Consider the following 15,460-nt stretch of genomic DNA (forward strand, 5'->3'; position numbering starts at 1 on the left):
TCGGTTTGCATTTTTTTAAATGTATTTATTATTAATATTATTTTGATCACTACTTACATTCTTGTTTATAACCTGTGCTGTCTTAGCTAGACTTACACAGTCAACGCCACACAAAACACAGATGATTCATACATAGGACCTGTGCTTACTACCCGACTGATGATTCATAATGTTTAAATTTGCTAACTTTTACCCTTTGTTAATGACTTTATCATAGTTAAGTCCACGCATACACCATGAACCTTATCAAAACACTCATTCCGTCTCCTGTAATTATTTTAAGCGTGTACCTTGCAGCTCTGGTAATTTTCCAGTGCCCTGAATGCTGTCTCTGTTAATTTGACATGTAACACTGAGAGTTTGCCGGGGTTCAGTCTCCCACAGGACAGCCCGTACCTCCCATCCTCACACAGCGCCGCCATCTTCAGCTCCCCTCAGCCATCCCTCTGACGTACACTCAAATACTGGGCACAACCTAACCCAGCGGAGAAGGCGGGTCTTGGCCTCCTATCGTTTTCACAGAGTGTGAGCGTGGATGGCACTTGCAGGACTTTCTGATTGGTTTCTGAAGTCTTTGACACGGCTCTTTCTTTGGCGTCTCAGTTCCCAGACCATTGGTTGATCTTCTGATCTTTCCTCATGCATATAGCGGAGGAGGGGCTTTTAGAATCTCCCATCAGCTGTGTTGCGTCTTAACGTCATGGCAACGGTTGTACTTTTTCACGTCAGAGTATTTGACATCGGCAGTACCTTGTGAAGGAGATTACGTCAGGTCAGTATGGGTGCTGTAAGTATGCCTAATAATCTGATGCAGTTCTAGATTAACTAGTCCAAGCAGTGCCCGAAGCTGCGCACGGTTGGGTGTGCTTTTGCTGGCTACGTTTGTTGCTGAGACTAATACTGCCACAATACATTTGCACAGTAATTTTTTTTTTTTTTTTTTTTTTTTTTTTTTTTTTTTTCCCATGGCTTACTGTGTATTTATTATCGTTACACACACAACTTTTGGTGCTATACTATACACTGTATATTATATATATATATATGATATATGGTGTGTTGTGTGTGTGTGTTAATTATATATATATATATATATTATATATATATATATATATATATATATATATATATGTTTACACAAATGACAGGTAGCCGTGTTATAAGCGGTATAAACCACTTCGGGCCGTGCGGTTCTGATGATATATACCATTTCTGGGGTAGTTAAAGGCCCTCAGCTGATGCCTCTGGCCTTCTCACCACTCCAGGCGTGGTATATATCATGGGAACCTCATGCCCCGTCGTGGTTTATAGCTTACATATTACAAACACGTTTAAACAACAAAAAGAGACATTTCAAAATCAACACAATGCGTTGTTTCTTATTTGAAATATTTTTGAATACTTTCAGATATGTTTGCAGATGAAATTACAATACATGCTTGCGGGTGTGTGCTGCTTTCAAAGCCGTCGTCCCTCATTGAAACCTCTCTACTCAGGATATACACTCCCCTTGCAAAGCACATTTCAACTTTTCCTGTCGGTTTTATTAGGCTCCCAATTTTATACAGGCAACTTACAAATAATGTTCATATGAAAACGTGGAATTGTTCATTCCCTACACTGTATACAGGGCCATACAGAAAACTGTATGTATTGTTTAAATAAATTATTTATTGTTTATATATTGTAGTTATTATATTGACTTACTTCATAACATAATATATTTTCCTATTTTCAAAATTATTGAATGTGTACTGTTACACTTTAAATAGGCATATAAAGTCAATGTTATGTCAATGTAAATACAAATTATTTAAGAGAATAATGTAAAGTTGCCATGTTTAGCTAGGCCAAGAATAAGTGTTCTTTTGGCAGCTAAAAGTTTAAGCATACAGTTAACTACTTGTGTAAAATTATAACAGTACTTTCTCTTTGTAATGACAGTTTTTTTTGTATTCTTTAAATTATTAGTAATATATCTTAATTATGTTACAATATAAACACAAGCTTTTTCTTTCTTATCAACATAAGAAAGCTCCAGCTGTACATTCTGTTGTAAAATGGGATTTGAAGGGACATCTCTGATCTTGAGTTTTGTGTTTGCTTTGTGTTCGTCTTGAACCCCTCTATCTTTTCATCTGAGACAAGGCCTGTTAATAAGTACCATTACTGCTAAACTCTGGCAAAGTTATCTGGTCTTCAGTCCATTAGTAATGTTTAACTGTGCAATTAAAAATACACAAGGATTCAGTTGATTGTGGATTTATTGTTTAAGCTATTGTAGGACAGAACACTGGAAAAAAAAAGTTGTGTAATATTACACTACTGTAAAGTAATGAGAGATGTGAAAATTATAATCACTAAGGTACTGTGCTTTTATTATCTTTGCCAGAAAGGCAGCTAAAATTCAGGACTGTAATTGTGTACTTAATCTAGATTGGAAGACAGAAAGTATCTAGAATTCCATTGCTTAAAAAAATCAGGGGATTAAATATGCTCAGTCTTGTATGGTGTTTGTTCTCACTTGCGCTGCTTCTGAAATGCCCTGTTTTTTTTTTTTCTGAAACAGTACTGCTTTTGTTGTACACAGTTTAAAAGCTTAAGGATTATTAGGGGTGCAAGATATATTTGGAGGTAACTCTAAGTAAAGAGAAAACACCTTTAGCATCTGAACTGCTCTTTTTCAGAGAACACTACAGCAGAGCTTCAAGGACAGCTGCAGTGCTACCTCTGCACATTTATACACATTTGACTTAATTATTGACTTTTTAATTTCAATAAATACGGACAATTATATTATTCTTAAGTGGTTTTGATGCAGCAAACGAATAATGGTCTGACACATTTTGAAAGTTTCTGTGTTTTAATGAAGCATGAAATAGCATGGGGATTTAGCCAGATAAAATGGCGGTCTGGTGAAGTGTCTGGTGGGTTGTTGGCTGTAAATATTTTGTGCTTAATAGAAGGTAAAGGTAATATTTCCTGGCCACTAGATTTTTGAGTAAAATATAAACATAATAAATCTATTAACACCCCTTACTGATATTAAAAGCATACCAATGAGAGGAGGCCAGTCAGCCCATAAATGCTTGTCTGGTTCTTTGCTTAAAAGAACACCTTAACACCGATGGCGATTCGTTCACAACAGATACAGTACTGTTTTGTAACCGGATAACTCATAATCATCAAACTTAAATTAAAATGGTTTATTCAGTCTTTTCAAAAGCGACTTGTTATCGTGAGAGTGTCTTGGCACACTGATTGGTTTATGAAATCTTTCCAGAACTGCCGTCATATCATTGACTCGTGTTGTATTCTGATTTCCACGAGTACACCTCATCGCTACAAAATGGCATGTGAACAAACGGCACAATGCGCAGCTGTTTCTCTTGCTACAAAAAGTTGGAAATTGTTCGAGTTCTTGAAAAAATCCAGAATCAGAAACAAGTTGACGAACAATTTGGTGTTTCCTGTTCTGGTGGGTCACTTCACCATTCTGTTAAATAATGTGAATGTCTTGTATATTACTGCTGCATTTTTTAACATGTGTAGGGGTGCTGTGTTAATTTATTTGATCTGTTAGCCATCTACTAATAACAAACAAGAACAATTATAGACAAAACAAACAAATGCTCACTGTATTTTTTATCCAGGTTCTCTCACGGGTCCTTTCAGGTTCTACTCGAAACCAATGCGAGGGAACAGATTCCATCCACTTTTATGCCGTCAAACATGTCCCCTTGTTAAAAGAGTGTAGCCGCCCCTCCAATCTGCGACTGCCACATCGTTTCCCTTCTGGGATCGATGAGTTAAGCACCGGAGTTCCGCCCCCTTTCTAGCTGTCCGACTTCCCTTGAACCCTGGGAAAGAACTGTCAGGCCAGCCTTTCCAAGGTACTCTGTTCTTGCTGCTTAACGCCCTCACAGGTCGGGATGGAGATTTACTACCAAGAATCATTGTATTAATGTCCCAGTAGGTCATCTCAAATTTACATCTCGTACCTAGCACAGCCACTATAAACAGTCAAAAATAAACTAGGTTTAGGAAGCCCAACACTTAGTCAAAATGTCTTCCACAGTGTTCTGTTTATGTGTTCAGATGTTTCAACTTAGATTTTTCTGTTCCAAGCAGATGGTGTAACTTATTTATTAAGCATCCCTGCGATGTAATCTGTTATGTGTTTCTGAATCCACCGCTGTAGTTGCATTGTAGTCATGTGACTTTTTTAGGTTTCTGCTATACAGAGACAGTACACATTGGATTACTACAGTATTGTCACATTTGGTACCCAGTTGTGTGTTTTGATTTTCTGAGTTAAGCTCCTTTACCGCTGTTATACACTTCCTTGGTAAACTGTCAACAATTGTGTCATCATTAACTTCTTATTAGTTTTTGTCAATTTACAAATGGTCCATATATAGAATTAAAAAGAGTGTTACGTAAATGATTATAAAATACAGTTTGATGTGCATGAAACTGCCCTGGTCTGATGCTGCTTACAATTTTAACAAGTTCTAAGAATAAACTTTAAAAAATGTTATAAATTGTGAAACCTATGCTACATTTAATGCATAACAGCCCGAGTGAGTAAATGTTCAACCTCATTGAAAGTAAAAGCCAGCAGTCTGGCAGTTGATCAGTCTAATCTATCTCCTTGTCGCTCTGTAAGCACATCTGCTACAAAAGCATGACCTCAACAGAGGTTAGGGTTTATTTTAGCAAGCATTCAGTAAAGCAGCAAGGTTTTTTTTGCATGGTGGATTAGGTGCAATGGAACGGAGAAAGGCCCAACTCAGTTTACTTTCAGTGCAGTATAGAAACAGGAACCATGCAAAAAACACTGAGAACCATGGGAAAACTGTTAAATTATCTTGCACATTTACCAGAGTAAACTTTTGCAAATCTACTTTCAAATGTCCCCCTTAAGAGCAAAGATCAACCACATGCCATTTGTAAAGCATTTTACATTATTTTGACAACGTCATTACTTATTTATTATGTCAATGTGGTGTTGAAAAGAAAGCAAATGTTACTTTTAAAAGAAAGGAAAGTTTTCCCTATTACAAATATAACCAGCCAATAACTTCCCCTAATACCTGCCATATTGGAAGCCTACTATACAGGGTTATTTCACTTATAACATAAAAGGTCTAATTTTCATTATCTTCAGGTTACAGCATAAGGTATCATTGTCCAGCGGCAGTGCTGATTTTCCTTTGACATTCAGTTTAGGTTGAAAGAGCACAGATAAGATTAAGATTAAAGGTTGTGTCATTATTCCCAATGTCAAATAAAACCTCGCCAGTGGAAGGGCTTTAATTCATATGTATTTCTGTGTAGAATGGCGGTTATTTTGTATGATTGATTAAGTGGCAGAAACCACATAGAGTTGGTTATCAGAAAGTCTATTAACTGGATTATCATTTAAGCATTACCTGGTCCAAATAAAAAATTTTTATTGAGATGATGATTTCATTTCTGCCCGCAACAGATCTCAGATCTAGTATCTTTTTGTCTGACAGGCGAGAGTTAAACAGTTTTCAAATGATTAACCATATGAAAAAAAAGAACTCTATGTGCATATGTCACAAAGACAGCCAGAGTGGGGGGCGTCCGACCAGAAACAGGAAAATAAACAAAGAGAGATGGAGTTTGGTTGAGCTGAGTGAATGGCTTCGCTCAGCATTTAATGAGTGAACAGAACAGACAATAAAAGGTTTGTAACAAAACAGCACACAGCACGTGAGGCCAAAATAAATAGACAAACAAAACGAATAGACACTGACAAAACAGGGTGGACAACGCTACACAAAACAATTTATTTTTATTATTACGCTTCTCTCTCTCTCTCCCCCGTTCTCCACTCCCGAACACACAACGCCAAGTATGTGACAAAATGCTGTTTTTATGCAGCTGTACCGAGACTCGACTGCTAACACCGTGTAACAAATTTTTTTTTTTTTTTGTTCCTGGGTAGTAAGTGTTATTTCCTAATTGCTTATGCCTCAAAAGTATAGAAAATGGCTATTCCCCACAAACTTTGCTTTTGTGACCAGGACAGTGATATTTCAAAATATCACTATTTCCAATGGGAAAATAGGCAAATGTGTGTCTTTCCGTTCACATAAAGTCAGAAAAAAACAACATATGAATCCAAATTAACATGTATTTATACTAAAGTAATACAAAAGTATTTACAGTATAATCAAATCTCAAAACTACTCACTTCTAAATCTTTTGTAGTCATTTTTGTATTACTTTAGTATAAATACATGTTAATTTGGATTCATATGTTGTTTTTTTCTGACTTTCCGTTTTCCCATTGGAAATAGTGATATTTTGAAATATCACTGTCCTGGTCACAAAAGCAAAGTTTGTGGGGAATAATAGCCTGTGGCAGGCTGGTGAGTGGAAAGAGGCCCAGAGACAGACTGCAGTTCAAAAAATTCTAATTTTATGATAAAAAAAGACAAAAATAAAGCGCACAAGGGCAAAACAAAGATCTTTAGACACAAGTAAAGCAAAACTTACAAAAAAAAAAAATAAGGTTTCCAGGCTGGGCAATGCCTTCACTGGATTCAAAACTTTAAAACTAACAAACACCAACCTGCTTCCTCAACTCCCTCCCCTCAAATGAGAAGCAGAGGCCTCCTTTTATGTCAGGTGGCTGGGCGCTGATTGATCATTAATTAAACTAATCATCTAATCAACCCCAGCCACCTGAACACAATGAACCCAGGCAGGTAGGGGAATTTAACCCCATCCCTGCCAATTTCTAAAGGGCAGAGCTGTGCTCTGCCACATAGCCATTTTCTATACTTTTGAGGCATAAGCAATTAGGAAATAACACTTACTACCCAGGAACACAAATTGTGTTACATAGTGTAATCAATCATTCAATTGGAGTCGCTGTACAACTGCACGTGAATTAATAAAGTGCAATTCCCCATGCTCACATATTACATTTTACTTGCACGTGAAGTGCTGTTCAATCCTTGTGCCTAAATACAAATATACATTTTAAACACTCGTGTTACACCGACCCGTTTATATCCCGTGTACCAATGACTATACACCAACATTTAACACACCACACGCAACATATAACAGAAAATACACACAGGGGCGGGCACTTTGTCACAGAATAACATGTACAATGAAAGAAAAAAGAACTCTATGTCCATAACAGGTACAATGAAAGAAAAGCTTTCCTGTTCCATGAATTGAATGTCGAATGTGTACTGCAACAATATATTTCAGGATGCGATGTCTATGAGTAAGAAAATTACTGGTTTTTTTTACACTACAAACAGCAAAACACCAAAAAACTAGCGCTTCTCTTCACCAAATCAGTCAGCCCTCCACTGTATTGTTCAAACCTGCAGATCATGTTAAAACATGGTGAGGCAAAGGTGGGCTTGCAGCTACTGACACCAACAATAAAGCATGAAACCCTGATCCGTAAGCAGATGAGAACATGAAGCATGCATGGAAGCTACTTACATGATAATTTGTGTTTTGATAGTTAGAGGGGTTTATTGGTAAAATTATGCTTTAAAAACTGGCAAAGCTAGGTGCTTGCAGTGGTTTATGGTTTTACAATGCTTCCTAGTTACTTTCAAGGTAACTAGAAATGTTAAACTGTAGTGGTGCTGTTTGGAAGGCTTTGAACAGACGGGATCCTATCCTTCTTTACACTGTCAAAGTCTAATCAACAGAATGTTGGTGCTGAATATATGTATGTCATAACAGGTTCACTTGATCTCATTATATTTAGCTCTTTCACCTATAGAACAAAGGATTTAGACTTTTCTTGTATAAGAAGTGTAATTTAAAGGACCCCGAGCAAAGTTCCTTAAAATTTTTCTGTAGGTGACTTGTGTGAAAAGATTTTGATGCATTTTTTGAGATGACCAAATAAAAAATTACAATTGATGTCAGGTCATGACTTTACAGTGTTTATTATGTTCATGCAGTAGTGCTAAAAGACAAACAATTTGACAAACATTTTGAATCAAAGGGCAGGATTTTCAAAAACCAGTGTTATAGATCAGACTTGTGGTATAATAACGAGAGCTTTAGTACCATGTGCCAAATTTAGCAGCTTATTGAAAATGACTTGAATTAGTTTTTAAGTTTTGTATGTAAACAGTATGTTCAAACATTTGCATGCTAATCAGAATGGCTTTTGCTTGTTTAGGGTACACAATAAAATCAAACTGGTTTAAGGTTTGTCAGTAAATATCTACACATGATACAGTGGTACCAAAAATAGGGCAACAGGGCTGTGCCGAGTGCTCGTATCATTCAGTTATTTGGTACGATAACAGCACATTTTTAAAAACAATTGTAAAAAATACCCAGATCAAACTCCTTGTTGAATGAACATTAACACACTGGTCAATTTTTTATAGTTACAAGTAATGGGTCCTCTGCACACATCTACTAAGCATACTAAAATAAAAGACTTTGAAAAAAGATTTGTAAAATACTTTGGGTAGGATTTTCAAAAGCTTTTAAATGATAACTCCAGTGCTAATCAACAAATTGTTATGTAGCATTGATTTTGGCCTGATGACATCCCAAGGGATATATGGATGCATAAAGTACAGTGGCAATGGGGCGAATCAGTAGGCGAAAAGATAAGGCTATGGCAGTAATAAAAATCTACAATTTAGAAATTTTGGCTATGTGTTCCATTGGTTAAAGAAACAGGCTTGTAACCAACAGGTACCCAGTTCAAATTTCAGCTCAGCCACTGACTCATTGTGTGACCCTGAGCAAGTCCATCCATTGGGTTGAGACGTTGTTGTAAGTGACTGCAGCTAATGCATAGTTCACACACTCTAGTATCATATCTTGTAAAGTGCTTTGTGATAGTGGTCCACTATGAAAGGTGCTATATAAAAATAAAGATTATTATTATTATTCTATGACTGGAGACATGCATGCATTCTCCCTTTGTACTATCAGATTCTAATCCCAGTTTGTTTTATCGTGAATTGACTGTACAACTATTTCTACAAGCTGCCTCAGTAGCCTCCTACAGCTTTCTTCTGTCTATTTATTTAGTCCAGGTCTAATGTTCTAACCCTGTTCTAATTAGTTTAATTGAACAAATTAAACCTCCACCCAGAAGCAGTTAATTATTTAATACACAAGATAAAGCTTGGGGTGGAAAGGCCTTCTGGGAGCAGACCCCCTTGCAAGGTTGTGAGTATATTGGTTTATTATGGGACGGTCTGGGCTCATCTTTTGCCCAGTTAGCTCCAGTATTTGTACTTGTTAACTGTCAAGTGCAGCTGCTAGCGGCTTGGTGAGAAGTTTCTATTATGCCTTGGCATGCAAATGTTTTTGACTGCACTCATTAGGGGCATTTTAAGGACACTTTTGCAAGCATGTGTGGAAGCATCTGGCTCAACTCTGTCAAGATCATTTCACAAACCAGATAAACGAAGGAACCATTAAGGCAAACGAAAGAAAACAGACACACGTGTTTAAAATTAAGTTTTAATACCTGCTGTTTGCCTCAAGGGTTTTAAGGCTGAGTTTAAACTTAAATATGGATTTATGTACATTAAAATGTGCTGTAAATACCAATATTGATTTTTTACAAGAATGACTTTGCAGAGTAAATGAATATAGGCAATCAGAAAATATATGTATGTGTGTGTGAGTGTAATGAATGTTTTTTCAAAGTCTTTATGAATGAAATAAAGTTTGATATGTACCAAACTATTCTTTACTGTTGTTAATAAAACTATCAATAGTACAGGTCAGTTTCATAAGCTTTGTGAGTAGAGCCCTATGTATTAACTGACACTATAACCTCTAAAACCCTGTTTTGTAGTTTGTTGGTGGTTGTAAAGTTTACAAAACATGGATATCCAGCAATTTAATCAGTACTGAAGGGTCAACAAGGCTTCCCACATCTCTGGGATGCAGCACACATGCTTAAAAGACTGGAAATTCTCACCTCACGGAAGCAGAGCTCTTTTTTTTTTAACCTTGATGCCCCAGGATTAGTGTCTCCTAAAGGTTTCCTCTTAAACACACAGCATCATTGCAGTTTAATTTTTTTCCCAGCGTGTTACCACTTCTCATGCTATTTAGTGCGTTAGATTAACAGTGGGGAGAAGAAAAGATGCAGGAGCACCTTATTCCTTCTTTTATGAACCTCGCCTCTTGACAGCTCTCCCTATTGTCTTCTCAGCAACGGTGTGCTTGAATAGAAAAGCCTGGATATCCACTGTTTGTGCTGATGGTTCTGTCCTGCTGTGAATCAATCAGTCTAGAGGAGGTGATACGTAGATGTGAAGAGCTGCACTGTGGGCTGACTCACATTAATGGAATGGGGTTGGAAGATGAATGGCAGGGCTTAATTAGGTTGTACAATACTGACGGTGTAACAGGTCCTTTGCACACATGAACCTGGAAACAGGAACGAGGCAGCCGTACCTGAGAGGAACGGGGTGTGTTTACTTGTCTCCAGTGTCAACGGTCTGGGTGGTACTAGCAGGGGAAGCTCCTCATACTGATACTTCAGATAGTTGCTACAGTCATTCCTGTAATGGAACCATTTTTGAAATCACTAAATTGAGATCTAATATGGGCCAGCGTGCCTTTGTCTATAAGGCATCTCCTCTTTGGAAGTCATTGCTTTAGAATGTCCAAACTTCCAATAACAGGCTTGAGATTGGGACGGTAAAGAGCGGCAGGACTTTGATCTTCACACAGCCCCAATACTGTGGCCAATACGATGACTGGGCCAAACCCAAACGTTCCCCAAGCCTGGGGTGAAAGGGAGAGTGGGCTGCCTCACAGTGATTGAGGTACAATTCCCACATTTCCATGTGCAGTAACTCACTGAGGAGACCAGCCCCAGACCACACCCGAAGCCTGGTAACTTGGAACTCTCCAATGTGGAAGTGGAAGCAGGCTGTGAGTGGAGTAAACCTGTAATGAAGAAGGCAGTAGCTCATATTTATAGAACCGTCAATTGTTAAATGGTTTTAAGATGGTGAGAACTTAGCCACAACTTAACCATAACTGGTCTTAGCCTCTTTATGGTTGTGCACTTTGTACACCTTATTTACCTGTCTTATACTGCAAATCGTCAAATAGCCAAAATGACAGGGTATGCAGTATAGTGAAATCTTTATTGTATGTGTTAAAGTTGTTCACTTTCACTGTTTGCTTTAAAAAAAATGGACAAGAAATTAAACTTAATTATGTTTTCCATATTTGGTTCTTATAAAATTTATTGTCAAATAATTTTACCAGTTTCTTTTTAGCATTTCTACATTTCTACAAACAAACAAAAAAAACAAGCAAAAACAAAACAAAAAAAAAACTGTCCCCTTCTTAGTGGGGGTTTGTGGGATAGGGAGTTCCACAGCACTTGCAGTTATGTCTGTGCTTGTGAGGCACACCTAGCTCTGGAAGGGTGGAGGGGCTTGCCCTGGTGTCAAAGGTCACAGAGAGTGTGTGCATTATATAGAATAACTCATTCCAGCCGCTGTACAGTCTCTGTGATTTAGTTTCTTTACGTAAAAATTACAATGTATACTACATTTGTTACTTTAGAGTGCTTGGTGATTTATCACAATATAAAGCCTTTTCATGTGACCGTGATTCAATTCTTAGATGCTTCTTTATATTAGTTTAGTTATTTGTTTGTATGGGGAAAACTCCATGTTTACTTGCCCTGCAGGAGCTGTGTGGTAGTTGGCAGTTTGAAATAGAGTTATTTCATGACTCGGAAAATAAAATAAAAAGTGTTGCTGCCGCCTTTCATGCAACGTGTCGAATTTCACAACATCTACACACCCTGAGATACCCTGGCCTTAAATGATAAACTACTGCAGCTGAGGATTTTTAGGGTTTGAAATCACAACCTTCTGTTCCTCAGGGGTCAACTCTATCAGGTGAGCTAAAGCAACTCCATTATCCGTTCAAGCAGGCATATACACTTATCACAGCACCCCATCACACACTGGCACTTAGCTTGATTGTTTCCAGACAAATAAGTAATAGGTAGCAGCAATAAATGTAATTGTAAGAAATTATCAAATAAATAGTACAGAAATGAACAAATCACCATTAAGTACGTAGTAAAAAGTCTCGTTACGTCAGAGCAAAGCATATTCGTCACCGTAGACGACATGGTGTCTATATAATATATATATATATATATATATATATATATATATATATATATATAACAAGTTCATGAGTTGAAATTACTATCTCGAGGTTCTGTGACAGTATTAACTTCAACTGAACCTCAATGAACCTGCCAGCTGTCAGAAGTCAACGCTTTGAAGCCGCTGTTTGTGGCTTTCCTTCCTGGTTTCATTTTATTTGTTGTTAAGAACTGCGGTGCGTTAGCAGCTTATTAAAAAGCTGAGTACACAGACCTGTTGGAGTCTAGACACTTCAGAAGCTTCATTACTGGGTGCTGTCAGCAACCTGAACAAGGACCATGCCATGAAAGTAGAAAACATTTCCAAGAAAACAGGTAACACTTATATTGTTATCCAGAACACCGCTGCAATTTTTCTGTATTGCTATTCTGGAAAGAGTACTGTCAACATGTTTTATGTCATTTTTCCACAACCTTTCAAGAATAGTTTTTTTTTTTTTTACATGTACCTCAGTATGTCCCAGGCTACAAGCAGCTTGTTTCTGCATAAAGAAAAACACCAGAAACAAAATGAGATCAGTAGGTTTAGCATGAATATAAACTACAGTACGTATTTGGAGCTAATGTTAGAAGCTTCTAAGAATAAATATGTAATCAAGCTGTTACTGTGACAAATATTACGTGTGCGTATGTACTTCAGCTAACAGTACTACTGAAGTCCAAACAGTTTACCCTGTGGAAGTATTTTTAATAACTCAGTTTATTTACACCTCAGTTTATGAACTGAAACATTTCCTATATAGCCCAGCATTAGTCACGTTGATAGTACTGGGGCTGGTGATCCTTGAAGTATAACACTATGTAACACAATTTTTGTTCCTGGGTAGTAAGTGTTATTTCCTAATTGCTTATGCCTTAAAAGCATAGAAAATGGCTATTATTCCCCACAAACTTTGCTTTTGTGACCAGGACAGTGATATTTCAAAATATTACTATTTCCAATGGGAAATCGGGCAAATGTGTGTCTTTTCGTTCACATAAAGTCAGAAAAAAACAACATATCAATCCAAATTAACATGTATTTATACTAAAGTAATACAAAAATGACTACAAAAGATTTAGAAGTGAGTAGTTTTTCGAGATTTACGATTAAACTGTAAATACTTTTGTATTACTTTAGTATAAATACATGTTAATTTGGATTCATATGTTGTTTTTTTCTGACTTTATGTGAACGAAAACTTGCCTGTTTTCCCATTGGAAATAGTAATATTTTTAAATATCACTGTCCTGTTCACAAAAGCAAAGTTTGTGGGGAATAATAGCCATTTTCTATACTTTTGAGGCATAAGCAATTAGGAAATAACACTTACTACCCAGGAACAAAAAATAAATAAAAAATGTGTTACACGGTGTAATGATACAATTAACATCTAGGGTTCTTTTAAAAGCATTGGTTTCTCTAACTAAACTGGCCTTTTGCTGTGTATTGTGCCTTAGGCTGTGGCATTAGATGTATTCTAGATTTGTACTGACAATTTCACCCATAGTGCACTTACATGCACATAATAATTGTGATTGCCCCCACCCTGATGTGATTCTGATTAATTAAGTCAAGCTTTCAGTTTACAAACATTTGTGAATCAAGGCCAGTAAATAAGCAAAAGTGTGTATTTCAGAAACCCCAGATTCTGATTTAGACATCATACATGAAAAAAGGAAAGCAGCTTCATGTCAAATTTCGGATTGTCTTCAATAGTAGTTATAGCACGGACTACGTGGGCCAAAGTATCAGTGCACAGCTGTGTACTGTCTGTGGCAGGCAATCGGAACAAAAGAGCAGCTCCTGGACTCAAGTCAAAACACACACAAAAAATAGAGAGTAATAATAATAATCATAAAAAAACATTATTGAGGTCATAATAAGAACTTGAGAAGGAAGGCCAGTGGACAGTAGAACATGCTATTTATATTGTCTAGTATTCATTTGTAAACAAAAGGGCATCGGATTTAATAATTAAGAAAGGGAGACAGCATTTCTGTTTCTATGCCTAATGTATTGACCTTGATTTACAGCAGCTCCCTGATTCTTGATGAAACATCTTGGTGAAAAAAAAAGTTTTTTTCCAGCTCCATCCCATTTGCCATGGTAAAAGAATAGCAAAGTTTACATAACATAGTGAAAGCAAAGGTAAAAAAAAAACCAGAGTTTTAAAGCCTGGAAAAACATGGTAAATACATAGTGTTAGCACCGGGAAGCATGCTAGACTGTAACATTACAGCAAGTAACACAGCAAGCAGTCACAGTCATTACAAAACTGATTTGCATACAAACAAAAGCTTAAGAAAACAAATGCTTTTCTTACAATATTGCGTGGGGTCATTTTCAATTCTGCCCCAGCAGTTGAAGCTTAATGGGGTATAGGGGTAACGCTGAACATTCGACCGGAAAAGTGACAGTCGACCTCAGAAACTGGTAGTCGACTAATCGTACCCTTCAATTTCGAAGCAGCAGAAGCATCAGGAGCAGCATTGTACAGCCAACAAAACTGCAAACTTTCCAAAAATAATCATGTATTTGTGTTTGAAAGTATGTACTTGTAGTGAACTAGCAATGATGATATTATTTTTATTGTTTTGAGCTGTTTGAATTAAAACAGAAAGTAATTGTGAAGCATGCAGTTTCATATGGATGGAATAATCGACAGCATTTTAAAACATTCTAAAATAGTTTCAAAAGATTCCATGCTGTTTATAAATATATTACACAAGCAGAAAAGTGTTATGAAACAGTGTGTTATGAGGACCAAACATGACCAACACTGTTTTTTTAAGTGCTGACTAGACGATTTTTTTTGCCTTGTCTGTTTTATCCCATACAATTGCGTATCCCACACTAGAATTAATAAGCACTGTGTTTTTGTGACTTCATTTCACTGTATTTTTATTATATGCAGTAATGTTAATAAGCAGGTCTATAAATACCCCATGTGAGAAAACACCTGCAGGATATATGTAGAGTGAAAGGGATCATAATTGACCTCAATTGGTTTACCAGTCTCTATGGACTATTAGAGATACACCCAATAAAAGGTCTTGATTCATGCCATTCGTGATGCAAAACCTGTTTCAGTAACTTCTGGATGGAAACTCAGAACAGCCTGTTACTCATTTGCTTGGCCTGGGGTCAGGAGATATGACTGTGAAGCTACAGTACGATATCACCTGGTATTAGACCTCCTGTCAGTCTCCCACACAACGTGCAATACTTATGAGCTGTTGAGTCAACCCTCGTGGTACTCGTTTCAGAGTTAG

At 37.0% G+C, this 15,460-nt stretch overlaps 1 protein-coding gene across 1 annotated transcript in view; it reads right to left on the reverse strand.

Annotated features, from left to right (window-relative positions):
* ell2 (elongation factor for RNA polymerase II 2) overlaps nucleotides 1–455 on the reverse strand; it is a 39,752-nt gene extending 39,297 nt beyond the window's left edge. The window contains exon 1 of the mRNA XM_041245549.1: nucleotides 291–455. Within this exon, the coding sequence (XP_041101483.1) occupies nucleotides 291–422 (132 nt within the window). The 5' untranslated portion in view covers nucleotides 423–455. The remainder of the gene's footprint in view (nucleotides 1–290) is intronic.
* Between the last annotated feature and the right edge of the window lie 15,005 nt (nucleotides 456–15,460).

The sequence above is a fragment of the Polyodon spathula genome, chromosome 1 (assembly GCF_017654505.1).
Source record: "Polyodon spathula isolate WHYD16114869_AA chromosome 1, ASM1765450v1, whole genome shotgun sequence".
Classification (NCBI taxonomy): domain Eukaryota; kingdom Metazoa; phylum Chordata; class Actinopteri; order Acipenseriformes; family Polyodontidae; genus Polyodon; species Polyodon spathula.